This window comes from Linderina pennispora, assembly GCF_002104995.1.
Source record: "Linderina pennispora strain ATCC 12442 chromosome Unknown DL89scaffold_5, whole genome shotgun sequence".
Taxonomy (NCBI): Eukaryota; Fungi; Kickxellomycota; class Kickxellomycetes; order Kickxellales; family Kickxellaceae; genus Linderina; species Linderina pennispora.
Window position 1 is genome coordinate 659,589 of NW_024468253.1, and position 25,988 is coordinate 685,576.

Consider the following 25,988-nt stretch of genomic DNA (forward strand, 5'->3'; position numbering starts at 1 on the left):
TGGTGCCACGGAATTAAAAGCGGGCCAAGCAAATGGAGTGCCGAGCTGTAAAATTATGCGCGAATGACCGCCATGTCCAAAACGCCAAGATTCGATGTTGGCACCAGGACAATCCCAAATAAACCTTCCAATCCTCAATGAAAACTGGAAATAATATTTGCTGTCATTTTCGGTCTCACTGTCGGGCAGGTTGGACTAATGGCGCCGAAAATGCTAACCTCTTGATAGCAAAGGACCGGTCATATCAAGCAATTCCTTCTGCTGCTTCACATGTATGAAGGCAATCCGTCACAGGCTGTGAATTCCTCCGATTCACCGCTTGAGTCACCATCAGCATTTTCTTGGGTCCTCTCTCAACGTGCGCGTATAGCTGCCTTGTCACAATACATTTATATTGTGTTCCATGGGTCAGTTTTCGTGTTTTTAACCTGCCACTTTAACTACCCCAAACCTACTCCTAATTACTGGCAACAGTGCTTGAGGGTCACGCTTCCTGGATTACAATATACTAGCTACTAGGATATTGCATCTTGTCAAAGTATACGAGGGGTTTAAGCAGTTGGCCAGTTGCAGACGATGTTCGCACCAGACTGGAAGCAGGCGGTTCCGGAGCCGCATGCCTGCTGGACCCAGGTGCCGCTGTTGCAAATGAAGTATGCCGAATTCTTGCCAGTAGTGTCTGCGCACTGGTAGGCACCCTGCGATGAGCAGGGGCCACCAGCAACTGGTCCGCCTCCACCAGTGGTCGACGTGGGAGCCGGGTCAGTGGTGGTTCCAGGAGCAGAGGAAGTAGCCGTGTTAGTCGTTGACGTGACCGGAGGGGCAGGGGTGGTAGTGGTAGTTGAGCCACCACCGTTTCCGGGCCAGGCCTGAATAGCATTCATCAACTCGCCGTTGTAGTCCATGTTGGCAGACCAAACCATGGCTCCTGCAAGACCCTTGGCAGCGGCATAGTCTACCTTGACCTTGATGCTCTGGGGATCATCGTACGAGATAAAGATCTTGGTGTTCGGGTTGAACAGCCACGGTGTCTGCGAAATAGGGTCAAACTTGCGAACCCACGGCGCATTCGCAGTAGTCGGTGCCGACAAAAGGCCCTGGTCACGCAGGTGCTTCCACTGCCAGGTTCCCGAATTGGCAGTTGCCCCTGCGCAGGCATCATACCAGGGAGCATCCTCCGAATCGCCAAGAGGAACAACCGATGACTGGTTCTGGTATTGGTTGTTCGGGTCAAGGGTCATGTCAACAGTAGCTGTGGTCGAGCGACCATAGAAGCCAATTCCAGCTGTGAGCTGGTTTCGCCGGCCAGCCAGCCTTGGTCCAGGCATCGATTGCCGAGACAAACGAAACCTGCATCCCCTTACCATTCTCGTAGTTGAACGGAGCATTAGGGCCAGTCTGCGGGTTCCATCCACCGTTAATGTCGTACTGCATCAGGTTAGCAAAATCGACAACCTTGGCGAACGCAGACACGTCAGCAGATGGAGCACCGTTCACGTCGAAGGGTTCAACGCGCACAGCCATAGTGATCAGCTTCTGGCGAGTGCCAAAAGTCGAATCGAACTGGGCACGCAGGTCCTGCACGAACTTGAGGAAGTTGGGGGTGTCGTTGGCGGCATCTATAACGTTACAGTTGTTGCCCATTCGGCCCGGATACTCCCAGTCAATGTCGATACCATCAAGGTTCATGTTCTTGACGTAGTCGGTCATGCTGTTGAGCAGCGTAGTACGTGTGGTTGGGTTCTTAAGGATGTTGGAGAACAGGTTGGAGCCGGTCCAACCACCGACAGACATCAGAACCTTGACGCCCTTGCCGTGCATCTCCGTAACAACTTGCGGAGTAAACCAATCACCTTCAAACGTGAATGTTCCAGGAGGACGTGGGAATACCAAAGGACAGGTTGATGTGGGTGTACTTGGTGAAGTCAATGGCCGACATGTACTGGCGCTTCCATGACGGGTAGTAGCCGATGACGAGGCTGGGCTTGGCAATGACCTCACCGGCAAAGCCGAGGGCCATAGGTGGCAAGGGTAAATATAGTGCTGAAGCGCATTGTTGCTGGTGGTAGATTAGAGAGGAGTAGTTTGAGGAGCAAGACTCGACCTGCGGGTTTGCTCAAAGAAGGAGTAGTGGTATAAAGCTACAAGCGGCCAAAGTAACAGAGGAAGGGGTAATCCAATGGAGAGAAGACGCTGCTGACTATTAACTGAGTTGTGAGGAACACTGGTTCAGATGACGACAAGCCGGGAGAGTGGCCAAACAGCTGGCATTTTATATGAGACAACCAGCTGATGTGAGCGTGTTCCCATCTGTCCCCCATCTCGGCCACTGCCCTAGTAGCTTTCTTCACAGCAGTTTCCGTACATCATGAGCAAAGGTATACCATGTATTACTACCTGCCATCCATCTTCTAGAACACTTAGCCGGCTCTTTGCAAGGGAAGCGTCTAGTAGAGAAGAGATGAACAAATATTTGCTCTGCATATTGGACCGCATGCCAATGCAGTATCCGCATACCGTTCGAGCCAGCGCTTCACCTTTTACATTCGGGATAGTCTGCGTCCGTGCATCTACACCTCCCGGGTCTCGGTGACTGCCGCTTTATTGCCACGGTTCAGTATTCACAAGCATGGCAATTACCAATTGCGACAAAAGGAACATTCCACCTCGTTACATACATAGAGCAGCTGTATGTTTGTTTACTTGCCGCGGACCAAATCACCGCTTGGTAGATCGGCTCGTTCATGCTCCAGGGATATACGATTTGACACATACTGAGTAGCTGTATGTTGTTTACTGGAGTTTGTGTAGAGTGTTCGCTTTCATATATATTTATTGCCATGTTCCAGCCAGATATCTCTTCATTGTGCCTTGCTTGTACCGAAAACGACATCAGCCGACATCCTACAATACAGAGACATGGCCCAGCAGCAGACTAAAGTGCCTGGTCATCAGGCGGGTGGCTGTCTGAGCTTTGCAGAAAAGGCATATGGCTGTGTATGCTGCTAATTCCCCCTTTTTAACCTTGCTATTGCATGCCAGAAATATGGAAGATCTACTGGGAACTATGGATCTGGCTAAATCCTGGCTGGCCCAATTTTCAGCCAACGCACAACTGTCTTTCAGGAACGAATCTTGTACCGGGTGCATCAGTTCACCGGCATCTGTGACACGGAGCCTGCTCCTTTGAGGAGTGGGCAACAGCCCGGCAAGTCAACCCTCCTGTACCTGTGTCACAAAAAATTTCCTGTACGGCAGCCCCATGGTCATCCACATTCGGCATATTTTTCAAAATCCGGTTTGATACGGCTTTGGAGCACATGCAACACTGGCCATCCTATGCCCCACTTTTCCGGCACTGCAATCATATGACCCCGTAGTCGGGCAAAAGGTCCCAGCCTTGTTCTTGCAGGCTGCCATGCAGAATGCATATCCTTATTTCGAGTGCATGGTGCCGAAAACCGGAATGGACAAGCTTGCAATGTGAATTGAATGATCGACGCAAGTCATAGCTGCTATATCGACTACAGAGGCAGAACATACCCCCGTCCATCACGCCGAGCACGCATATGGCGCTCCCTACTTTTATTGCTTCCGCACTGGCTGTTCTCACATTCCAATAAAACACAACAGCACATGAGCGGCTATCCATGCTGCAAGCACCTCCTTGTCTTTAAGCATTTTTACATGTTTAAATAGAAAAGCATGGCGCCAGGCATATGCACTGCAGTCCAAGAGTAAGAATGGAAAGGGGATGGGTAATGGCCAATGCAATTATGCTTGCCTATTCAAATACTTTTAAAAACAAATCAAGTTCCGGTGCGAGGAGCAATCTTACACGAGGCCGAGAAATTGCACGGAGGTAGATAGGGAGCTCCTGCAAACGGTCTCGCTGCTGGAACTCGGCAAATAGGCGCATTTTCATGCCCGTGGGAGCGGGATTGTCCAAAAATATATATAAACAAGATTGTGGCAAGACGCCGCGGACCGCAACAAATTTCTGCTACTGACAACAGCTCCACTGGCAGCCAGCCTCGAGCCTGGCAGCATATTCTAGAACTAGACCGGGTTCTGCTGCTAAGCTTAATCGCAAGATGGCCCCCTATAAAAACCAGCACCAAATGCAGAAAGGTCACATTGGAACGGAGTGCTGAGTTGAGCGTGATGGGCTGGGCTATTCGTCGAATATTAAAAAGGGAGCACATGACAACTCGCTTTGATGCTCTGCACAGTGAATTAGATCATGCTTCTGCTGAAGGGATGGCCACAATTGCTGCAGTTTATTGACCGGCACCAACTGGCAGAAAACATGTGTAGCTGGCAAGTATGGCTATTGTTTACTTGTAGTAGTCGCAATAAACGCTGGCCCCGTTCTGGACACAGGCAGTTCCAGTTCCACACTGCTGCAAAACCCAGGTACCGCCTGCACAGGTGGCAAACTCCTGGCTCTTGTGATTATCGCTCATGCACCTATAGTTCACATTGGGACCACACTGACCTCCAATAGTTGGTCTGCTGCCGTTGCTGCCGCTGCTGTTGTTGCTATTGCCCCCATTGCCGCCGCCTTGTGGTGGTGTGTTGGTCGCAGGTGCTGCTGATTGAGTTGGACCGGCAGGCCAGACGAATGTATCAACATGCAGTTGTGGAATGGCAATGGCCTGTGATAGGACTGGTCCCATGCGCGCCAGCGGCTTGAGGCCCACACCCTTGCGGATCTCGCCGATAAGCTCATCCTGGTAATCCATAGTAATGTCCCAGACCATAATGCCACCAAGTCCCTTAGCTACAGCTAGAGAGACTTTGGCAGCAACACTTTTCATGTCGTCGTATGATATGAACACATTTGTTGTAGTGCTGAATAGCCATGGAACCTGTGCTCTATCGTCCCAATATCGGTTCCACCCGTTACTTGCTGCATCAGGGGCCTTCAGCACGCCTTGCTCGCGCAGGCTCTTGTATGACCAGATGCCCGAAAAGCTAGCTGGCTTTCCAGAGCACTTGTCTTCCCACAGCCCATCGTCTTTATCCCCTCGCGGAATCTTGCTCAACTGGGGCTGATACTGATTCGTGGAATCCCTGGTCATGTCTTGACTCGCCGTGGAAGATCTGCCAAAAAGGCCGATGCCAGCAACAAGCTTTTCAGCCGGGAACTCTGCAGCAGTCCAGCTGTCGATCGCCGAAGAAAACGAGTAGGGAGCACCTCTGCCAGCCTCGTTCTTGAGTGGTGAGTTCGGCCCGGTTGTTGGCAGCCAGGGACCGTTGATGTCGTATGCAATCACCGACAACAGATCAATGAGCGGTGCAAATGCAGAGACATCTTTGAGTGGCCCGCCTGGTCCTTGGAAGGGTATAACACCAACCGACATTGTGATCAGCTTTGGTTGGCCGGAGGATGACCGCGTCAGCTCAGCTCTCAGTTGTTTTAGAAACTCTAAAAGGTTGCTGGCGTCATTGGCAATGTCAAACTTGTCGCATTTGTTGTTTGCCTTCCCTGGGTATGCCCACGCGATTTCGACTCCATCGAGGTTGTTTGATGTGACCAGGCTCACTGTGCTTTTGACCAGCTCATTCCGGTCGTATGGTGACATCAATATATCTGACATGTAGCGTTCTCCCGTCCAACCGCCAACGGACAAGAGCGCCTTTGCTCCAGCCTGGTGAATCCTTGGAACACAATCGGCGAGAGAGTAGCTTGATTCAAACACAATGGTGCCATTCGCCTGGGGTGTGCCGTAGGCCAGATTTACATGTGTGTATTTAGCCAAATCTACGTCGCTAATATCCTTCCACGATGGAGCGTACCCGACGAGCACTTTGCACATTGCACCAGCAATTGTGTTTGCTGCCAGCAGAATCGAGGCAGGCTTCATTTGTAATTAGAGTAAGAGTGATGAAGATGGGGGGTTTCGAGGTACCTGCCCTTGAATCTCCCGACACGTATGTATATTCACCTCAACCGTAGCATCACGCATGGCGGCGTGGAAAGCAGAAATTAATTTGGCAGCCGAACACCACCGCATATGCCGCAGCGGTCGCTGATCTACACAGGTGATCCAATATCATCCACGATCACACAATCAAACACGGATATTCCGACCGTACGCAGCCGATCCAGCCGATAAATCCGAAGCCACAAACAAAGTGCTGGTAATTCTTGTGCGCTTTGAAGACCTTCCCAGTGCTGAGATCCAGAAGCAGTCCCCTACAAAAGGCTGGAAAGCGCTTGTGAAAACAACTCAACCGACCCAACCGGTGATAAAAATCCTGCTCCTTTCTCTTTCCACACCTGCCAGCGTGTAAGCAGTTTATTTTATTCCCTATAGCGCTCGGATAGGCTATCGCCCTCCAGGAACTGAAATTTGCAAGATGGCTACAATCGACCTTTGTGCTCGACAACGTGCGAGGCATGCTCAACACGACAGTTGACATCGCAACAAAGGTGCCCGAGGGCTACAAGCTGAACTGGTTTGAGAGCTGGTGGCTCTCGCTGTTTGACGGCCGCAACGAGCTGCTTACGTTCACGCTGATTGCATTCACGATGCACGAGCTCGTCTACTTTGGACGGTACCTGCCGTTCCTGCTGTGCGACTACATCCCGACAATGCGCAAATACAAGATCCAGGATAACAAGGAGGTGACATCGGCGATGAAGCTCAAGTGCATCAAGAGCCTGCTGTTCTCGCACTTTGTGATCGAGGGGCCGCTCATGCTGGCGTTCCTGCCGGTAGCCAAGCTGGCAGGAATCCGGACCACTGAGGTGCCGCTGCCGGGCTGGCAGGAGATGGCGATCCAGATCGCGGTGTTTTTCGTGATGGAGGACTTTTGGCATTACTGGATCCACCGGCTGTTCCACTGGGGCCCGCTGTACCGCGGCGTACACAAGGTGCACCACGAATTCAGTGCGCCGTTCGGCATGGCTGCCGAGTACGCCCACCCGCTCGAGACCTATCATCTTTGGCCAGGGCACGATCGGCAGCCCAGTTCTCTACTGCAACTTTGTCGGCAGCGTGCATTCGGTTACTATGTTTGCGTGGATTGCGCTGCGGCTGTTCCAGGCCATTGACGCGCACTCGGGCTACGACTTCCCGTGGTCGCTGCACAACTTTATGCCATTCTGGGCAGGCGCCGACCACCACGACTACCACCACATGGCATTCGTCAACAATTTCTCGTCGTCGTTCCGCTGGTGGGACACGATCTTTGGGACCGACAGCAGGTACCATGCCCACAAGGCGCGCCAGGCCAAGGCTGCCTGAGGCGAAGAAGGCAAACTAGGCGGCGGCCATGCGCCGGACGTGCTCGTCCCGCCCAAACCCTAAATCACTAGATATCTTAATTTCTTCTCTTTTCCAACCCGCGATCAACCAACCATTTCTGATTTTCCAGGAACTTGGACTCTGGTGATATAGTGCGCAGCTTTTTTTGGACCGCCAGCTCAATGCGCAAATGGGCATGTCAGATACTATACCCGCTGTTGCTGCGAGCGTGGGTTGTGAACAGGGCGGGCAATCCGCACGACTTTGGGAAGTAGCTTGTGAACGAGCAAAAGCAGACAGAGCCAGAAAGGAAGCGCTGGTGCGCGCGGGCAAGGGCGCGGGGATGAAGGGCAGTAGGCGCGAGTTCGCACTTCCCTTTCTCGGGCCACTACTGCTGCTGGGATGGACACTCTGGCCAGCAGGTAGCTATATAAGGGGTGGGCGACACACGGCGTCCCTCGTCTCCGTTTTCTCTTTTCTCTTTTTAACGCTCTACATACGTCTTTCTCTACTTACTTTGCCCACACCAAGCTTCCCCAAATACCCACCTAGTTTAGCTCTAAAGAACGTTACATAGGCGATTACAGACATGACTCTCTCATCATCAACGACCGATATCACAGGTTATCGGCACGCTGACAATGGACCGACACCTCGGCAGTGGCGACGCTGGTATCGACTGCGTTCACAAGCTATATCATCAGCACGGTGACGAAGATGTCGACGGCGACAGTGACTGTCGGCGGGCCCTCGCCGACCACGTACACGACGCTTGCGCCCATCACGACCACATTCACGGCTACTGGACCGACGCCGACACTGCCCATGCCGACTGGAACGGTGCCTGAGCCCACAGTCATTGAGGGCGGCACCGGCACAGTCAGCGGGGTCACAATCATCGGCGAGATCTATAACCTGTGGATGTACATTCTGTGCCCGTCGCGCAACTGCACGCCGGACCGCGAGTGGCTGACGTTCATCCCGAGCGTGGTCGCTGGCTGGGTCATCGGCTCAATCGCGCTGCTGCTTGGTCTCGGACTTCTCGCTCTGACGTTTATGTGCGGCCTGCTCGAGTTCTTCTTTGGGTTTTTGGCGATGGTTCTGGTAGCGATATGCCTGTTCCTGCGTGCTGCGCTAAAGCACACGTCCATGGACAGGTTTGCCATGTACAAGGTCTCGATCTGGTTCAACTACTTTGCAGCCGCGTTATTGGCGCTGCTGGTGGTGCACCTGATCTTCCGGCTCATTGTGCACTTGGACAACACACTGTGCGGCACCATCCGCTCGGTAGTTATGTTCTTCTACGTCTGCGCTTTGGCTCTGTTTGCGCTTCTGGTGGCTGCAGTCGTTCTCATGTTCGACCTGCACTCGTCTGACAAGTTGTCGCACGGAATCCACTGCTTGCAGGCGTTTGTCATAATCGTTCTGATCCTGAGCGTCATCCTGCTGGCAACTACTGGCTGGGCGACGAACTCTGGACGTGAATGGCCACCACATGACGCACATTCTGATCGTCGGTCTGTCTGCGTTCTTCCTGGTTCTCTGGGGCTGCTTCATGACGGCCCGTGCCTTCCTGGGACTCCACAGCGCTGCGCGCCATAGCGAGGTGCTGTGGTACATCTTCAACATTGTGCCGCTGCTGCTGATTGCGATCGTGCTGTTGGCGCTCAATGCACCGAAGATGTTCACGTTCTATTACTGCGAGGTCACACCGTGCCCGGCCCGCGACCCGCATCTGGCGTATAATGCGCAGATGCCCGTCCAGCCGAGTCCGCATGCTGGCCAAGTCCACCACCACCACCATCACCACCAGGGCAACATGGAGGACAATGTCCAGAAGTTCTACATGTAAACTTTATACGGGTGTTGACGCCAGACTCCTTGACACATCTTTCGCTTATCGTTACCTTATTTTTATTCCTGTCGCCATAGACCTTTCTTTTTTTTTTTTTTTTTCCTCTGCAAAATGCAATTGCCATTTGCCTTTTCGCTTTGACACTGACGCAAATCATGGTGTAGCACTATTTGTAGACGATCTGCAACTAACCCTAAATCACCAATGTGACACAGCAACACTAGACATGAGTGCCGAAGTACTCTACATTGCTGGTATGCATGAGGAGGAGTCTTTGGGACATGCGTGTGTGCTCATTGACGTGCTGTGGGCGCTGGTGGTTCATTGTGCCTTTCCTCAGGCCATTGTTGTGATTGGTTCCTACACAGTAAGGGTCGAGTGTCGATGCAGTAGAGGACACGCGCACAGCAAGGGGCAGTCCCTTGTTGGGCTGACAGCAATGGACACCCTGCCTGTTGTTCATGTCCGTATTTGCTCTTCCTCGCCCGGTCACTGCGCTTTCCTCTCAAAGCTACCTCAGTACCTCCTTGTTAAATAGTTATTGTGTTTTTCCAGCTATGTCTATTCCTGTATTTTATACGCCAAGTTTCGATACATCCACATTCTACTTTGTGGTTCTTGGAGACTTTGAGTCAACCACGCCATTTCTGCAGTTCATGCCGAGCAGGAACGTCGCATATGGCGTGGGTGGAGCGTTTGGCGTGCTGCTGATTGCATCCTTAGCAACCGCGTTCATGGCGCGTGCGCACGTTTTCCTGACCGGAACTCTAGCCTCTGCGTGTCCTGATGATCTCGTTCTTCCTGCGGGCCACACTGGCTGGAGAAATAACCACACACAATGTCAGCATGTACATAGCAGCCTACATCTTGGACTCGTGCGGAGCATTCCTGCTGACGCTCATGGCACTGCTGATGGCCAGCAAGTGGGTGACGTACCTGGAAGACAGCCGCGGAGCCACAGGCGCACTTCTGCTGGCGCTAGGCGGGCTATACATCCTGGGCGCGGTGGTTCTGGAGTCCATTGGGATCGTCTTTGTGTTTAAAGACAACGCATGGCTGCGGCACGTTGGCCATATTCTCCATATCACGACAGTGGCAGCGACCCTGGCAATCAGCGCCCTCGGGCTCCTGGTGACTATCTGGAAGGCGGTGACGGACACAGGCCGCGAGAAAATAATCGAGATGATCAACCTGGCAGTGCCCTTTACGATGCTGGCGCTGTGGGCGTCGTTCGCCATGGCTCAGACCAAGCTGCCGCTGAGCAACTCGGCTAATACAAGCGAGGTCTTGTGGTACCTCCTCAACCCGCTGCCGCTCGGCCTTGTATTGCTTGTCTGGGCCATGTTCAATGCCCCGCGCGTGTTTTCGTACGAGGCATACATGGCACCTAAGCCGCACGTAGGCAGATATGGGGGACAGGCCTACCGGGAGAGGCACGAGTACCCACAGGACAGCAGCGCTTACTACCAGCAGCAGACGGCGCCCGGATATGCATACCGGCCACAGGAGCCGCCGATCCACCAGCCACAGCAGCAGGCGTACCAGCAGCAGCCGGCGCAGGGCAGCTATTACCAGTACCAGGACGGCCGTGCGATGACAAACGAGGACAAGATCCAGAAGGCCATGTTACGATATGCGTGAGTCACGTGGCGGATTTTTAGGAGCAGATCCCTGGCTCACCACAACACAATGGGAGTGTCAACAGTTTGGCAGTGGTCGCTTCTAATTTTTTTGTTGTTGTTCTCATCTCTTGCTTTCCTAACATTTCAACTTCACCCTTCCCCTCTTTTTCATTTCATAACAAGAACCCTCGACACACTTTTAGTAGCTTAAAAGTTGTTTGCAGCTTTTTTGTTAAACCACATCCCTTCATTTCCCTTCTAATCCGAGTAATTGCCTTTATTAACGAGTACAAACATCAAGTAAGCAGCAAAGTGTAGCAGATAGAGTCTGGCGTTTTCCCGCTGTGCCAAACTGCTGGAACTAATGATTACTGCCTTCCACCTCCCCATGTAGGATGCGCCAGAACAACGTTGCCGACAGCGGAGCCATCAAGAAGAAGATGAACGGGTACGTTGGGTTCTCGAACTACCCGAACCAGGTGCACCGGCGGTCGATTAAGCGCGGGTTCAACTTTACGCTGATGGTGGTGGGCGAGTCCGGGCTGGGCAAGTCGACGCTGATCAACACGCTGTTTGAGAGCAAGGTGTACCCCGGACGCGACGACAGCGCAGCGGTGGGGGCGGTGGAGCACCCGAACGGCGTGGAGATCTCGTCGGTGACGGCAGACATCCAGGAGAACGGCATCAAGCTGAAGCTGTCGGTGGTGGACACGCCTGGGTTCGGCGACTCGATCAACAACGAGGAGTCGTGGAAGCCGATTGTGGAGAACGTCGAGTCGCGGTTCGACGCGTACCTGGCGCAGGAGAACCGGGTGAACCGCAGCAAGATCGTGGACAACCGCGTGAATGCGCTGCTGTACTTCATCAAGCCCACGGGGCACCGGCTGCGGGCGATTGACATTGAGTTCATGAAGAACCTGCACACGCGGGTCAACCTGATTCCGGTGATTGCCAAGTCGGACACGCTGACGCCGCGCGAGGTGGAGCAGTTCAAGGCGAATGTGCTGGCAGACATCAACTACCACGGGATCCAGATCTTCAAGCCGGTGTCGGACGAGTACGACGACCCGGAGACGATTGCCGACAACAAGGATATTGCGGGCAAGATTCCTTTTGCGGTGATCGGCAGCGAGAGCTTTGTGGAGCGTGCAGACGGCACCAAGGTGCGCGGGCGGCAGTACCCGTGGGGCATCATTGAGGTGGAGAACGAGCAGCACAACGACTTTGTGCGGCTGCGGCAGATGCTGCTGCGTACGCACATGGAGGAGCTGCGCGACACGACCGACGTGGCGCTGTACGAGTCGTACCGCACGCAGAAGCTGCTGGCCATGGGCCATGTGCAGGACGCAGCAGTGTTCCGTGAGTTCAACCCGCGCGTGCAGCAGGAGGAGGAGGCGCGCGCCCACTACGCCAAGATGCAGAAGCTGGAGGCCGAGATGTCGGCGGTGTTCCAGCAGAAGGTGCAGGAGAAGGAGGCCAAGCTGAAGCAGTCCGAAGAGGAGCTGCACTCGCGCCACAAGGAGATGAAGGCGGCGATGGAGGCCCAGCGCACGGCGCTCGAGGAGCAGAAGAGGCGGGCGCAGGCGGCGATGCCGGTCCCGGGGACTGCCGAGCCCATGTACCAGACGCAGCCGCGCAAGGACAAGAAGAAGCTCTTTGGTGGGTTCTAGGCTGTGCTGCCTGCTGTGGTGGCTGGCTAGAACAAAAGCTTCTTCCGAGAATTTTCATTAGTTTTCTTTTCCCTCTCTTCCAACAACAAAACCCCAGTTTAGCCTGTTGTTTTGGTCACGGGACAGGGCAGGTTGTGGTGGGCGGTCTGGAGTTTGCTGTTTTCTCATTTCGCTCAGCGACGCTTTTGCAATCCTTATTTTTTTTTTTCCTCCTATTGCTCGCCGTATGCACAGAATGAGACCGCTGCTACGCATCGCCCAACAGCCAGTCCGGCCGCATTTGCTGGCACAGCGTGCACGGGGGTACGCTACACAAAAGCATTTCTTTGACACGCACCGGCTGGCAGCCCGGCTCGAGCGCGAGGGGTTTTCGGCAGAGCAGTCTCGCACCATGGTGACGGCGCTGGCAGACGTGATGCAAGAGAGCACAGGCAACATCCTAGGCAACATAGTGACCAAGGCGGAGCAAGACAAGACGCTGTACATGTACAAGGTGGATTTCGCGCAGCTAAAGTCCGAGATCCAGATGATGGAAAAGACGGACTACTCGATCATGAAGGCAGAGAACGAGCGACTGCAGGGGGAGGTGAACAAGCTGAAGCAGAAGCTGCGCGAGGAGATCACGCGCACGCAGGCGGGGGTGCGGCTGGACATGAGCCTGGAGAAGGGCCGGGCGCGGGACGAGCAGGCGCAGCATGAGATCAAGATCAAGGAGACGGACACCAAGATCGAGCAGGAGATATCGGGGCTGCGAACGCAGATGGAGAGCATAAAGTTTAGCATCTTGCAGTACATGATTGGTACCATCACCGGTACAGGCGCCTTGATCCTGGCGTACCTCCGGATGTTCAAATAGAAGGGCCGTGCTGTGTGGGTCGGGAGACGGTGGGAAAAAATTCCAAACGGGAGCGGACTGATAACCAGGCGTGTTGTACTCGTGGGAACCAAATAATCGCCTGCTGGCGTTTGCGTATCGTTCCGAGGGAGGCAGGCGCCTTTCAGGCAGCACTTAAAGGCCCGGGCTGGGCAGCGGAGAGGGGGCTGGCGCACCGTAGACTAGACGCTCCCCCTCTTCTCTCCCCTTGCTTGTAGTTATTTTTAGCAGTACTTTTTCTTGTTCTTTACCACACACACATCAATGCTTCGTCTGTTCCGCTCTCCGACCATCGCAGCATCGCTCCGGCGCGCTCCGGCCATGCGTGGGTTTGCGTCGCACCAGGCGATGACGGTGATTCCCAACACGACCGAGTCCAAGTCGGCACAGTTCCAGGAGAACGCCAGCAACATGGCCCAGGCGGTGCGCGACCTGGAAGCACAGGTGACGCGGATCTCGCAGGGCGGGCCTGAGAAGGCGCGGGCCAAGCACCTGGCACGCAACAAGCTGCTGCCGCGCGACCGGGTGGGCAAGCTGCTGGACCCGGGATCGGCGTTCCTGGAGCTGTCGCAGCTGGCGGGGCTGGGGATGTACGGCGAGGAGATCGCGGGCGGCGGAATCATCACGGGGATTGGGCGTGTCAACGGCGTCGAGTGCATGGTGGTGGCCAACGACTCGACAGTCAAGGGCGGCACGTACTACCCGATCACAGGTCAAGAAGCACCTGCGCGCGCAGGAGATTGCACGTGAAAACAACCTCCCGTGCGTGTACCTGGTGGACTCGGGCGGTGCCAACCTGCCGCACCAGGCGGAGGTGTTCCCGGACCGCGAGCACTTTGGGCGCATCTTCTACAACCAGGCGACCATGTCGGGCATGGGTATCCCGCAGATCGCCGTGGTCATGGGGTCGTGCACGGCCGGCGGAGCGTATGTGCCGGCCATGGCCGACGAGAGCATCATTGTGAAGAACCAGGGCACTATTTTCCTGGCCGGCCCGCCGCTGGTCAAGGCCGCAACCGGCGAGGTCGTCAGCGCCGAGGAGCTGGGCGGCGCCGACCTGCACTGCCGCACGTCGGGCGTCACCGACCACTACGCAATGGACGATGCCCACGCCCTGGCGCTGGCGCGTGAGGCTGTGGCCAGCCTCAACTGGCAGAAGCCGCAGCAGCTGGCACTGCGGGCGCCCGAGCAGCCGCTGTACGACGCGGCAGAGCTGGGTGGCATCGTCGGTACCAACCTGCGCAAGCCGTTTGACGTCAAGCAGGTCATTGCACGCATCGTCGACGGTAGCCGCTTCCAGGAGTTCAAGCGCCTGTACGGCACCACGCTGGTGACTGGCTTTGCCCATGTGCATGGCCAGCCTGTCGGCATCGTGGCCAACAACGGCATTCTGTTTGCCGAGTCTGCCCAGAAGGGCGCCCACTTCATCGAGCTGTGCGCCCAGCGCGGCATCCCGTTGGTGTTCCTGCAGAACATCACCGGCTTCATGGTTGGCTCGTCGGCCGAGGCTGGCGGTATTGCCAAGCATGGCGCCAAGCTGGTTACCGCGGTGGCCTGCGCAAAGGTCCCCAAGTTCACCTTCCTGATCGGCGGCAGCTTCGGCGCCGGCAACTACGGCATGTGCGGCCGCGCGTACTCGCCGCGGTTCCTGTGGATGTGGCCCAATGCCCGCATCTCGGTTATGGGCGGCGAGCAGGCGTCCAATGTGCTGGCCCAGGTCAAGCGCGACGGCATGGAGGCGCGCGGCCAGACATGGGCAAGCGAGGCCGAAGACGAGTTCAAGCAGCCCATTGTCGACAAGTACGAGGCCGAGGGCCACCCGTACTACTCGTCGGCGCGCCTGTGGGACGACGGAGTCATCCGCCCCGAGGACACCCGCCGCGTGCTGGGCCTGGCGCTGTCGGCATCGCTGAACAAGCCGATCGAGAAGACCCAGTTTGGCGTGTTCCGCATGTAAGCAAGTATTAAATGGAAACCGATTGTTCAAACAAAACTGAAAAGTCTATTTTATTTCCCGCTTTACTGGCCCAGCACTTCGAGGAATGCCTGGTACTGCTTGCGCCAGGCCGCATTGCTGGGCATAAAGTGCCCGCCCTCGTGTGTCTTGACCACCGCGTCAATGAATGCCTCCTCGGCCAGCTGCTTGCCGCGGTCCATGGGCACGATGTGGTCGTTTTCGCCGACCACATGGATGCTGGGCGTGGTGAGCTTCTCCGCCGCGATAATCTGCCGGAACTGCGGCAGGTCCGGGTAGAAGCCCGCAAACAGCATGACGAACTTGGGCACTGGCTGGTCCCCCAGCTCTCCCGCCAACGCTTGCACGTCCGCGTCCATATCTGCCAGCCTGGACGACTTTGCAATCTGCATGAGCGCCAGCAGCACCGCCGCCATGCCCGATCCCTGCGAGAACCCAACGATGGCATCGAACGGGCCCTCTTCCTTCATGGTCTGGTGGATTGCGCGCATGCTCTGCTGCATCTCCTGCCAGACCTTGCCGTCCTTGCGGTTCCACCATGCCGCCGAGGGCCCGTCGTCGGTGGGCTCGTCTGACTGGAACTCTGTGGCCTGGATCGGCGCTGTCATGTAGGTGAAGTCGAGCTGGTTTTTGAGCGCCCGCCGGAACGGCCCAGTGCGGTCATGGAACTTTTTGGCGTTCTGGGTATACCCGTGCAGACAGAGGACCTTGAATTTCGACATTTCCAATAATTTCTACTAGTGCAAGCGAGTTGGGTGAAAGGGCGGTGAGTAGGAAAAGGGATGGGCGGGCTCTGCATTTGTAAGCACCTAGAGGCACTTTGGCGCATATACGGCCGCTATAAATGGCACGGAATCGACGCGCTGGGCTGGATCCGGTCTCTGCGGCTGTCTACTTCTTCTTCTCCACCTCCCCCAACAGCTCTGTCACACTGCTTTTCTTCTAATATTTATCCTAATTTAACGAAATGCGCGTCAGCTTACCGGACGAGCTCCTGCTCCGGATCATATCCACCTACGACCGGAGCAACGGGAAACTGCGAAATATGCCAGACCAGATCCGCGCCCTACAGCCCCTATCCGCAATCAACCAGCGATGGCGCCGGCTCACCCTGCCGCTCTTCTGCAAGCGCGCGTTTGTCTCGATCGACGAGACCGAAGCATCGCCAGTGGTGCTGCGCACAGACAGCAACCTGGGCCTTCTCCTGGACACCGAGCACGACGATCTGGCAAGGGAGATGGTGATCTGGGTCACCTGCTCGATGGTGTCGCTGCCCAAGATCCAGCGGCTCCTGACAAAGGCTGGCTTTGACCGCACAGCATGGCTGACGGTGCGCCGGCTGGAGTACTGCAATGCGCTGCACGACTTCCCGGAAGACGACGAGTACTATGCGCCCGAGAGCGTGCAGGAGTTCAGCGAGTTTCTGTCGCTGGCGCTGCCGTCATTGCGCGATATCGACTACGAGGACATGTACAGCCAGTTCACGTACAACCGGTTCACCGCTAGCCCGCTGATCAACGAGCACATCGGAGGACCGACGGCGCTGCATTCCTTGCGCACTTACTCGGACCTGCCCCCTATGCTCAGCCACTACCAGGGCCAGCCAATTTCTATCCAGAAGCTGGATATTTCGGGCATTAACTTTCCGCGTGCACTGCGATTGCCAAAGATCCTGGCCTCGTCGCTGGTTGAACTTGACCTGTCGTCGGTCGATGCCGGCAAGCTGTGGGACATGTTTGCATCGAACACCGGCGATCTGGTGTTTACGCAGCTGAGGCGGCTGTCCCTGGTGTTTCATTGGCAGTCGAGAGCGGCAGGCACTCGGCCGTGGTATTTCGTTGACGGACTCAACGACATGGAGGGTGAGGATTCGGATGAGGATTCAGGATGGCGGTGACGAGACCGATGGTCCGGTACCGGTCCCACAGAATTACATGCAGGCAGCGAACCTGGGCAGGCCGCGGTTTCCGGTCCTGCAGGAGCTCGAGGTGCGCCGGTTCTCCGGCAATCTGCCGCATTTCCTGTCGCTGTTTCCCTGCGGCCAGCTACGCCGTCTGGTTCTGGGCGGACTGAAGAGCGAGCTGCCAGCCAGCTGGGACTTTTCGCCATTCCGCTCGCTCCAACAGCTCAGTGTGCGCTACGTCGATCCCATCGACTCTGGCGACGAGTCATACATCGAAGAGTCTTTGCGCCGCCTCTTCCACACCAGCCCGCTGTCGCTGCAGAAGCTGACGGTGAGCTTGATGTCGCACATCTCGACCATTCCGCTGCCCGTCTACGCGCCCCTGGATACACTGCTGACATCGCTGAGCATATCGGGAGACGTGCGCGTGGAGGAGGTCGTGCGCGTGCTTGAAAACCTTTCCAGTCTGCAGCGGCTGATGATCAGCGACACCATAGTGGACCCGCTGGTGTCGAACGCCCAGCTGGTCGGCAAGTTCAAGGGCACCACAGAGGCCGACTTTGGCGGGGTCAGCACGTCGCTGCGCGTGCTGGAGGTTCCGCTTCTGAGCTCAGCAGATGGCGAGCCAGGACGAGGCAGGAATGACGCAGAGGATGGTGGCGAAGTACAGGCAGCTGCTGTTCTGCCTGTTGCCGAGACTGCCGAATGTCTATCTGCTGCTGGTTGGCTTAGACTGTGTCAAAGCAGTCCGCAAATCGATTGATACAACACTTGGCGCCAAGGTGGTTCCGGCGCCCATTGACGACAGATTCAGGAAGCTGAAGGTCCAGCCTTGGAAGCTGTAGCCAAACAATAGGCGCCCCAGCAGTTTTGGTGGATTAAAAAACATAGTATTTGGAGATAGAAAGGAGATGCAAAAAGGGAGATAGAGGGACTGTTGGCGACGCCTGCAGAGCAGGCAGCAAGCACCCTAGACAAACTGGACAGCGCTGATGCTGTCAATGTACTGGTCGCCGACCAATGTCTTGCCCTTCAGGGACTCGAGGCCCTCGCCGGCATACGACACCAGCGCCGAGATCTCAAAGGCCGGCTGCTGGCCATCGACCGACTGGACCTTGCCGCCAGCGGCCTCAACGAAGCGGATGCACTGGGAGATCAGGTCGCTGCGCGAGGTCTCGGGGCAGTCAACGCCGGTTCCCGGGGCGTTCTTGAGCGGCGAGAACTGGTCCCTGCGGTCGACCTCGAGAATCGCCATCTTCTGGACATAGGGGAAGACATCAAACACGAAGCGCTCGAGCTTGATGCCGTTGGGCTTGGTCGGGGCGACCTGCTCGTCGGTCTCGGTGTCGATGTGCTTGATCTTCTTCTTCGCAATGTGGTGCTCCAGCTTGGACTCGATGTCGGGCACGCGGTGCTGCAAAAAGTCGAGGGTGTAGAAGTGGTTGCAGATGTTGCCAGCGTTGTACGCCAGCTGCGAGGTGCTGTCCCGGGTCAGCTGGGCCATCTCCGGGCTGATCTCCGAGTACTCGACCACACTGTAGTGGCCGTTACGCAGGCAGATCACGCCCACCGGCTCGTCCCACGACTTCTTCGGAACAGCCAGCGCTCCGCACTCGGCGCCCTTGAGCGCAGCGTAGCCAACAAACGTCGGGTCCGCCACGCGCACAAGGCAGTTGTCGACACAGTACGAGTGGATGTGCTCGACGCCGCGCGCACGCAGCCAGTCGAGGGCGCCGCTCAGGCGCAGGGCCTCGTAGATCCCGCCGTTGCCGTCGGGCGCAACAGCGACCTTGCCGCGGTTCTCGAGCAGGATCTTGCCCTCGAGATCAAAGCACGGCAGCACGCCCTGGTTGAAGAAGAAGACGTCGTCGGGGTTCAGCCCAAAGAAGTTCTCGTCGACAAACTTTTGCTGTGTCGCCGCGCTGGTGGGGCCCGAGGTCATCACCAGCCAGGGGATGACCGCCTTGTGCTCGCTGTCCGATGCAATCTCCTGCAGCCGGCGGATGCGCTCGGCCTGGATGTCAAACAGGCACTTGTGCGACGGAAGCCCGATATCGTAGCAGCCCTTGGGCGCCGACGAGCCCAGGCGCGTGCCCTGGCCGCCAGCAAGCAGGATGACAGCGACCTTGTTGTCGCGAATGAGCTTGATGCCCTCGGCACGCCACTTCTCGTTGTCGGCAGCCTGTGCCTCATCGATGGTCGATGCAAACGAGTCGGACGCCAGCGGCTCCAGCGTGACCGAATCCGAGACCGGCGCGGGGTTGCGCACCGTCTTGTCGAAGAATTGGTTGCACCGCTCGACGTCGATGCTGCTCAGCTGCGTGAACAGCGCAGTGGCCTCCTCGTCGCTCAGGTCGTCAAAGTACTTGAACACCTGCGGCTGTCCGGCGGCGGCGTAGCGCTTCTTGAGCGCCGCGAGGCTCTCAGAGGTGAACGAGGGTGTGCTCTGAACCATGGTGCTTTTGGTATGTGTGTGGTTGGTGGTGGTGGAAAACAACGTTATCTTGTAGAGTGCGTCAAAGCGACTAGAGTGCGAATAAAAGCGACGGCGATCTATGGAGTGAGGAGAAAGACGGCGTAGCTCCTTACTTAGTATGGATGCGGCGGTGTAAACAGAAACCCAATGAGAGGAGCAAAAACAATGAGCGCAACACAAAGGTTGACGGGATTGCGGGGGAGCAGGAAAGCAGAGGATACAAAAAGCAGTTCAAGGCAAGCTGCAGAAGCAAAGAGAGAGAAAGAAGGGGACGGTGCCCACCCAGGTGCACGCACCCGCTTAAATGGCCAGAGGATATGAATCGTTGCGCTTCATTTTCCATGCACAGGGGGCGCAGAATTGTCCATGGTCAAGACGAAAAGTAGACCTTGCTGTGGGTGTGGGGACGCAGGGGAGGTACACAACCCCTTCTGCCCACCCGCCCCACCGGCGAATGAAGCGCCTGCATTGGTGTGGGACTAGCCATTGCGGTGGCCCGCTGTGCCTCTCGCATCCTCTCTGGCCAGGGCGCTTAGCCAATGCGCATTGCAGACTGCCTGGCTGGAGAGGAGACAGAGCCCACACACGTCAGTCCGCGGCATGGAGTTGAATCAGCCTGGAGAACCCTGCAACCCCGTGTGGGCTTGCTGGAGAAGACAAAAATCAGAGCCAAAGTCCCGGTGGCTGAGAAACCCGGCATATCTGGAACAGCAGACAATGCGCAGACAAACACAGGTCAACGAGGGAGAGGCGGGCGAGGCGAGTGGAGTGCACGCCGAAAACTGCCCGTAGAGGGCCCTGGATTCTCACACCCAACAGCAATAATAACAACAGCAGCAGCGCACAGAACAACCAGGTGCCTTACCTTTCTAAGGGACGGAATTCTATAGTATGCCGCTTCGTATACGTGGAAGGAGGCGCGGCAGTATGGCTTTTGCTGGTGCGAAGCGAAGGGATGGGAGCGGTACAAGGAGAAAGAAGTAGTACAAAGAGAAATTGCTATGTGGGTGGGAGAAGAACCAGCGCGCTGCTGCTGCCGACGCCCAGGCGCCATTTTATAGCTGGGCTGCTCGTCGCAGGCGATCTGGCATGCTCTCCTGTTGCCTGGAGGGCCCGGAGCTAGACTGCTGCACTCTACGCCCGGCCAGCATCAGAAGTGCGAGCAGGCGATAAGCACAGCCGGATGCTCGCACAAAAACGAGGGTTCTAAAATTAGATCCACGGGCCTTTATTGCGCTTCGAACACCAACAACTGGCCGCCGCTGCTGGAGAGGCACTCCTCTGTCACAGCACCCCAAAAATGGCTTGCTCTTTACTTAGTCTCGATCCTCAAAAATAGGTGGCTGAGTGGGACTGCGGGCCTGTGATTGGGCTACGCCCGGCGCCGAGCGTGCGTGGTGTTTGTTGTTCCTGGGCCAGGTCCGAGGGGAGGGCTCCTCCCGCCAATAGTGCTGCCGTGTGAGCTGGCCGGCAAGAGCGCTCCCGCTCTCCCTTCCAGCAGCAGCCTGCTTTGGGCCGTGGAAAGTGGGCCTGCCTGGGCGTGGCGAGCAAGGCAAGATCACCCTCAGTCCACGTGGAAACCGCCCCGATGGCACCGCCTCGCAGGCCATTCGCAAAGACGTCATCGAGTGAGCGCGCTGACGCTCTTTATTCGACATCCGCAAAAAAAGAATCTAGAACCCCCGCATCGCGCACTGCCCGAGCGCCGCGGTCCTTGGAAGCCACCATCGGCGCTTTGGCTGCAGGAATCTGCCCACTGCTTTGAACATCAAGGCGCAACGAAATCAGCTCCTGGCTGTGCTTGAATTCCCCGCCATGCCTGGCGTCTATTTTTAAGCGTCGCGCGGCGGCGGCGTGTTGACCAAGATCTCGTCCAGCTCGACGTCCAGCTCGTCGACATCAGGCTCAAACTGCTCGAGCGCCGCATCCAGCTCCCAGTACTGCTGCGCAGCCTCGCTGCCAAAGCGCGGCTGGATCAACCACCTGTCGACCATCCATGCAGCAAACAAAAACGTGAACGTGCCCAGGAAATTGGCTCCAATGTCGCGGCCGTCAAACTCTCTTGCTGTCAGCAGCCCCTGCAGTGCCTCGCTGAGCACGCATGCCGCCGCCATCGACCCCACCGTCAATACCCAGACCTTGCGTCTGGGCACTGTGCCCTGGAACGCAAAGAACACCAGCACCGACAGCACGCCGAATCCAACAAAATGCTGCGCCTTGTCTGGGACTCCCAGCGAGATCGCACGAGTGAACCCGAGAACCGCCAGGAACACAAGCCATATTATCAGCGCAATCAGCACTGGTACCCGCAGGCCATTTGTCAAAGGAACCCGCCGCATGCTTAGCTATCTGTGTGAAATCTCAACCCGCTTGCTCCTGGTGCTTTTCGAGGTCGTGTCGAGTCGGTTTACGGAACAGCACGTTCTGCTGTTTTGGGGAGGGGAGCGGTAGAGGCAGTGAAGCAGGGTAGGTCAAGGGAAAATGATACTTGGGAGTCGTCACCCACCGGCCGCCTGGGAAAGTGCGTGCCGGTGATCCTCCCGGCTGATAACCGCGCTATTGGCAGTAGGCGAATTTTGGGCCTGAGCTATGTTTTTATCACGTCTGTAGACCCAGCGGCTCTCCCATCCAATATCTCGCCCCAAACGAAACGACCGTCATTTCTAGAATAGCTGGGTGTCCGTGCAACGTGGGCGTCGTCGTCGTCGTCCCGGAGATCCAGATCTATTTTTGGTCCCGTTCCGTCTGCGCTGTTCCCAAACCTGGCCGGCTCACGCTGCGCCTGGATCCCTAACACCGCCTTGATGAATCGCGTGGGATCATGATTAAGGCCTGCCGCCACTAGGCCACCACCACAAGACACGGCCATGTGCAGGCTTGTCGTTATTCTGTGATGCGGCACATATATGGCCGGCATATAAGCTGCCATTTCCACATATCTGCAGCCGAGCCCCCTGAAACCTGAGACAGAAAGTGGCCGTCCGCCGGTCATGTGGCCTGCTGTGTCCATATAAATTGCAAGACATGGCGTCTGCCATCTCTACCCCTCAGCGCTTTTCACCAATATCCCATTTTCCAGATACATAGTCATTTACACCAACGCTTCCTAGTACCACATGGCCAAGGCAAAGGGTGGCGACAAGAAGGGCGAGGACAAGACAAAGTCGGGGGGTAACAAGAAGGGCGATGACAAGAAGAGCAAGTCTGGCGGCAAGAAAGCAAAGTAGTTTATTTTTAGCCCCGAGTCTATGAATATCATGCTGCCTATCACGCCTACACAGTGCATCCCAGGCAGCCCGACCCTCCCTTAGTTTCGGACGCGTCTTTAATGTCCCCCTGGCAGCAGCAGCAGAACACTGCGGCAAACCACATCGCAAACTGGCGCACCGGGCTGTTGTCCCGCTCGATCAAGCCTAGTCCAGTCCTGCTGGACTCGCTACTGCGGCGGCCATGGTCCTCCGACACCATCTGGGGCGGCTGATACGCCTGCGTCTTTTCGCCGCTCATGACGTTTTTGTAGAGGGTTGATAATGGAAATGCAAAAAAAACAACAGGCAGTTGTTTGCAAAGACGAATGAAAAATGGTCTGAACGAAGGAAGAAACGCGGAAATTGGGAGTAGCTGCGCTCTGCAGGAGACTTGCAACCCAGTCCCTTTATGTGCTGTAGCTTGATCCCCTGCTAAGTTCCTTGATCGGCAAGTGGATGGCCCTGGTGCATCTGGGCAATGTCGCTGCAGACTAAAAGACCAGGCCATTTCTTTCTAGATGCCCTTAGCAAACTCGCCAATACTTTGGAAGGCATCCCGCGTCTCTTTGCGGTACCCAAACAGGACGTGGAACACGTGGGGCATATCGTCGTAGATCTCCAGCGCAACCGGTCCAGGCTTGCCACTGTTCTGGGAGTTAATCTTGGCTGCCAGCGCCTTCACGTCATCCAAAAGTCGCTCGCCGCCGCCCACCTGGAGTAGAGTAGGTGGGAATCCCCTCAAACGACCCCTTGCTCGGCGAAACCAGCATCCCTTGCATATCCTGCCTCATCTTGTCAGTCAGCGGCTTCCCAGGCGCAAACAGCATGCGCGCATAGTTGAGTGACGATTCCAGCGGCTGGATTATAAGGTAGTCGTGCAGTCGGTTCGATTCCATGCTGGGCTTCGTGCTGACCAGGTCAGTCCAGGGTGACACCAACACCAGGGCGCCAGGCGCAGCAATCTTTCATGTGCCGAAGCAGATGCACCAGTACAATTGACATGTGTGCTCCTGAGCTGTCCCCAGCAACAATAATGTTCTCTGGCTTGAATCCCTCCTGCAACAGATACAGATACGCAATAAGCGTATCGTGCGTCTGAGCTGGGAATGGATGGGTAGGCGTCAAGCGATAGTCAATGGTCATCGCGCGCATCTGCGCCTGCTGCGAAGCTTCGCCGGCGAATGAGCGGTGCGTGCTAGGGTCTTCCGATCACCCATCCGCCGCCATGGAGCCAGAGAATTATTTTCTCATTTTCAAACAGCGGCTGGATGCTGCACAGTCGGTCGGCATCGGTTGCATATGGCTCCAGAGCACTCATAGCTGCAGTTCCCAGCACGACCTCGTAGCCAATCGTGCGAGGCTGCTCGGCTGCTCTGTCCTCCTCCGTCAGCCTCACCAGCCCATCTTCGCCGACGCCCACGCCAGCAAACTTGGATGTGTCGATAGTCAACAGCTTTGGTGTCGATAGTGTGCGCTCGGTAAATACCTTTGTCGATGGGCCACGCCGTGCTCTTGAGTCCGCGCTCGCGCATCGTCTGCGTCATTTGGTAGATGTCAATGTTCTCAATTTCGTCGTCGTTGGTGAACTGTGGTGCACCGATTGCTGATCATATATCTCATTACGTCTAGAGTCACCTGCATACGCAGGTCCCAGCTGGGCAGGCGCGGGCCGTGCCAGTAGTAGTCGAACGAGGACTTGGCAGACACCGTAGCCACAGTGTAGAGGATGTAGGCGAAGTCCTGCAGGCGAAGGCATGGTTGGAAACTGATGTTGAACAGATTTTAAAAATGGAGAAGAGCATGAAACAGGATGTGGGGACCGCGGCAGCTTTATAGCAGTAGTCGCAAATGGTGTCCTGGCGTGATTCATGTGCAGATCGGCCGGCAAGGAGTGGGTTGTGAGAATTAATCGCCAGTATTTGTAAGCTGACGCTGAGATTCTACACAGAACGCCCTAGTGGCATAGCCATATCCCAGCCCTTTGGCAGTATGGCTGCTGGCATTATGCCTGTCTCGGTCCGAAAAGACTCCGCATAAGCATAGAGGTGCCTAAAGGCCTACCTATCTCATGTGCGAATCATGCTACTAGTTGGAGCATGTGCATGCTGAAGCCTGCTATCAGCTTATGTAAAGATACATAAGATTGCTAGATAGTTTTTGTCAACAGCCTAAAGGAGCATCTTTTACACTTGGTTGAGTATGCTCAAGGACCACTTTGGCGCGTCTACTGGCAGCTTCTCGTTCCCATCACCAAGCTCTGGAATGCAAGGTGCTAGTAACAGTCTGCTGGATGTTGACCATGGGAATGGATAGTCTCTTAAACCATACGCTACAGCAATCGCCAGCATACAGCCACATCTGGGAGTAGTAGCAGGATGCCTACTGGCCCTGGCACATCCTTTTAAAAACGATGATTCTACCCTGGAAACTCAGTAATGGTATCGGCTGGCGCAGTGGTTTTTGACACTGTCGGACGAGTGCTCACACTCGTTGACAAGCGCTCCAACGCAGACACTGTGTACTTTCCGAAAGGAAGAGTTGGAGTCAGGGGAATCGCTCGAGGACGCTGCAGCAAGAGAAGTTGAGGAGGAAACAGGCGTTAAATGTGACATACACGGAGAAATCGCTGCCATGCAAAGCAGATATAGTGTGGCAATTGGCAAAACAAAGGTTATATTCTGGTTCAAGGCTGACTTTGTTGAGGATAGAGAGCAGCAGCTGGAAGGTCATGAGTCGTTCAAACCCTGGTGGGTGGACGCTAGCATCGCCCGGTCGGTTCTGAGTTTTGACGATGACAGGGAGCTCTTAGACATCTGTCTTAGCAAGCAGTGACGTTTGCCGCCCATATCCAAGGATGGACTGATAGCTTCAAATGGCATCAATAGCAGCCTTTTGGATGACTGCGGAAACGCCATTTTTGTACAATTCAATATTTTTGCTGGATGGATGCCTTGGTCGGTAGCATACATGCACTGAAGCGGCAACCGCAGTCCAACGAGGCCTTGAAACTGCTTCAGCGTATCGCTGCACAGGTGCGGCCAGTAATGGAAAAGCGCAGGTGGAGGGTCAAAACGCTGCGTGAGTTCTTTCCTGGAAACCCCAATCTCTT

The 25,988-nt window shown here is 55.9% G+C and overlaps 13 protein-coding genes across 13 annotated transcripts; 8 read left to right on the forward strand and 5 right to left on the reverse strand.

Annotated features, from left to right (window-relative positions):
- Nucleotides 1–423: 423 nt before the first annotated feature.
- Nucleotides 424–2,223, reverse strand: DL89DRAFT_266875 (uncharacterized protein). The gene is made up of 3 exons (XM_040887278.1): nt 1,891–2,223; nt 1,351–1,853; nt 424–1,292 (listed from the first exon to the last, which is right to left on the reverse strand). Exons 1-3 carry the CDS (start codon nt 2,018–2,020, stop codon nt 552–554), a joined length of 1,374 nt encoding a protein of 457 aa, XP_040744290.1. The 5' UTR covers nt 2,021–2,223; the 3' UTR covers nt 424–551.
- A 1,880-nt stretch (nt 2,224–4,103) lies between these two features.
- DL89DRAFT_315092 (uncharacterized protein) lies at nt 4,104–5,870 on the reverse strand (the record flags this gene model as incomplete). The annotated part of the gene is made up of 1 exon (XM_040891029.1): nt 4,104–5,870. One exon carries the CDS (start codon nt 5,868–5,870, stop codon nt 4,338–4,340), a length of 1,533 nt encoding a protein of 510 aa, XP_040744291.1. The 3' UTR covers nt 4,104–4,337.
- Nucleotides 5,871–6,250: 380 nt separating this feature from the next.
- Nucleotides 6,251–7,371, forward strand: DL89DRAFT_266876 (uncharacterized protein). The gene is given in 3 exon segments (XM_040887279.1): nt 6,251–6,385; nt 6,405–6,924; nt 6,944–7,371. The coding sequence occupies 3 exon segments, from the start codon at nt 6,367–6,369 to the stop codon at nt 7,254–7,256; spliced, it is 852 nt and encodes a 283-aa protein (XP_040744292.1). The 5' UTR covers nt 6,251–6,366; the 3' UTR covers nt 7,257–7,371.
- A 554-nt stretch (nt 7,372–7,925) lies between these two features.
- DL89DRAFT_266877 (uncharacterized protein) lies at nt 7,926–9,176 on the forward strand. The gene is made up of 2 exons (XM_040887280.1): nt 7,926–8,773; nt 8,844–9,176. The coding sequence occupies exons 1-2, from the start codon at nt 7,974–7,976 to the stop codon at nt 9,106–9,108; spliced, it is 1,065 nt and encodes a 354-aa protein (XP_040744293.1). The 5' UTR covers nt 7,926–7,973; the 3' UTR covers nt 9,109–9,176.
- Nucleotides 9,177–9,897: 721 nt separating this feature from the next.
- On the forward strand, nt 9,898–10,752 carry DL89DRAFT_292340 (uncharacterized protein; the record flags this gene model as incomplete). The annotated part of the gene is made up of 1 exon (XM_040890294.1): nt 9,898–10,752. One exon carries the CDS (start codon nt 9,898–9,900, stop codon nt 10,750–10,752), a length of 855 nt encoding a protein of 284 aa, XP_040744294.1.
- A 145-nt stretch (nt 10,753–10,897) lies between these two features.
- DL89DRAFT_139083 (Septin) lies at nt 10,898–12,551 on the forward strand. The gene is made up of 2 exons (XM_040883409.1): nt 10,898–11,040; nt 11,128–12,551. Exon 2 carries the CDS (start codon nt 11,129–11,131, stop codon nt 12,401–12,403), a length of 1,275 nt encoding a protein of 424 aa, XP_040744295.1. The 5' UTR covers nt 10,898–11,040; nt 11,128; the 3' UTR covers nt 12,404–12,551.
- Nucleotides 12,552–12,638: 87 nt separating this feature from the next.
- DL89DRAFT_274668 (DUF1640-domain-containing protein) lies at nt 12,639–13,259 on the forward strand (the record flags this gene model as incomplete). Its single annotated transcript, XM_040889215.1, has 2 exons — nt 12,639–12,671; nt 12,723–13,259. 2 exons carry the CDS (start codon nt 12,639–12,641, stop codon nt 13,257–13,259), a joined length of 570 nt encoding a protein of 189 aa, XP_040744296.1.
- Nucleotides 13,260–13,598: 339 nt separating this feature from the next.
- Nucleotides 13,599–15,234, forward strand: DL89DRAFT_274669 (carboxyltransferase subunit of acetyl-CoA carboxylase; the record flags this gene model as incomplete). The annotated part of the gene is made up of 2 exons (XM_040889216.1): nt 13,599–13,958; nt 13,990–15,234. 2 exons carry the CDS (start codon nt 13,599–13,601, stop codon nt 15,232–15,234), a joined length of 1,605 nt encoding a protein of 534 aa, XP_040744297.1.
- Nucleotides 15,235–15,265: 31 nt separating this feature from the next.
- On the reverse strand, nt 15,266–16,045 carry DL89DRAFT_138953 (uncharacterized protein). The gene has a single exon (XM_040883405.1). It carries the CDS (start codon nt 15,972–15,974, stop codon nt 15,297–15,299), a length of 678 nt encoding a protein of 225 aa, XP_040744298.1. The 5' UTR covers nt 15,975–16,045; the 3' UTR covers nt 15,266–15,296.
- A 174-nt stretch (nt 16,046–16,219) lies between these two features.
- Nucleotides 16,220–18,000, forward strand: DL89DRAFT_292345 (uncharacterized protein; the record flags this gene model as incomplete). The annotated part of the gene is made up of 3 exons (XM_040890295.1): nt 16,220–17,055; nt 17,114–17,750; nt 17,785–18,000. The coding sequence occupies 3 exons, from the start codon at nt 16,220–16,222 to the stop codon at nt 17,998–18,000; spliced, it is 1,689 nt and encodes a 562-aa protein (XP_040744299.1).
- Nucleotides 18,001–18,078: 78 nt separating this feature from the next.
- Nucleotides 18,079–20,058, reverse strand: DL89DRAFT_138991 (nucleotide-diphospho-sugar transferase). Its single transcript, XM_040883408.1, has one exon. The coding sequence runs from the start codon at nt 19,608–19,610 to the stop codon at nt 18,126–18,128; it is 1,485 nt and encodes a 494-aa protein (XP_040744300.1). The 5' UTR covers nt 19,611–20,058; the 3' UTR covers nt 18,079–18,125.
- Nucleotides 20,059–21,376: 1,318 nt separating this feature from the next.
- Nucleotides 21,377–22,509, forward strand: DL89DRAFT_138959 (uncharacterized protein). Its single transcript, XM_040883406.1, has 2 exons — nt 21,377–22,097; nt 22,242–22,509. The coding sequence occupies exon 1, from the start codon at nt 21,672–21,674 to the stop codon at nt 22,080–22,082; it is 411 nt and encodes a 136-aa protein (XP_040744301.1). The 5' UTR covers nt 21,377–21,671; the 3' UTR covers nt 22,083–22,097; nt 22,242–22,509.
- An 884-nt stretch (nt 22,510–23,393) lies between these two features.
- Nucleotides 23,394–25,609, reverse strand: DL89DRAFT_292349 (alpha/beta-hydrolase; the record flags this gene model as incomplete). The annotated part of the gene is made up of 7 exons (XM_040890296.1): nt 23,394–23,591; nt 23,644–23,841; nt 23,873–24,074; nt 24,139–24,308; nt 24,331–24,465; nt 24,503–24,619; nt 25,574–25,609. The coding sequence occupies 7 exons, from the start codon at nt 25,607–25,609 to the stop codon at nt 23,394–23,396; spliced, it is 1,056 nt and encodes a 351-aa protein (XP_040744302.1).
- Between the last annotated feature and the right edge of the window lie 379 nt (nt 25,610–25,988).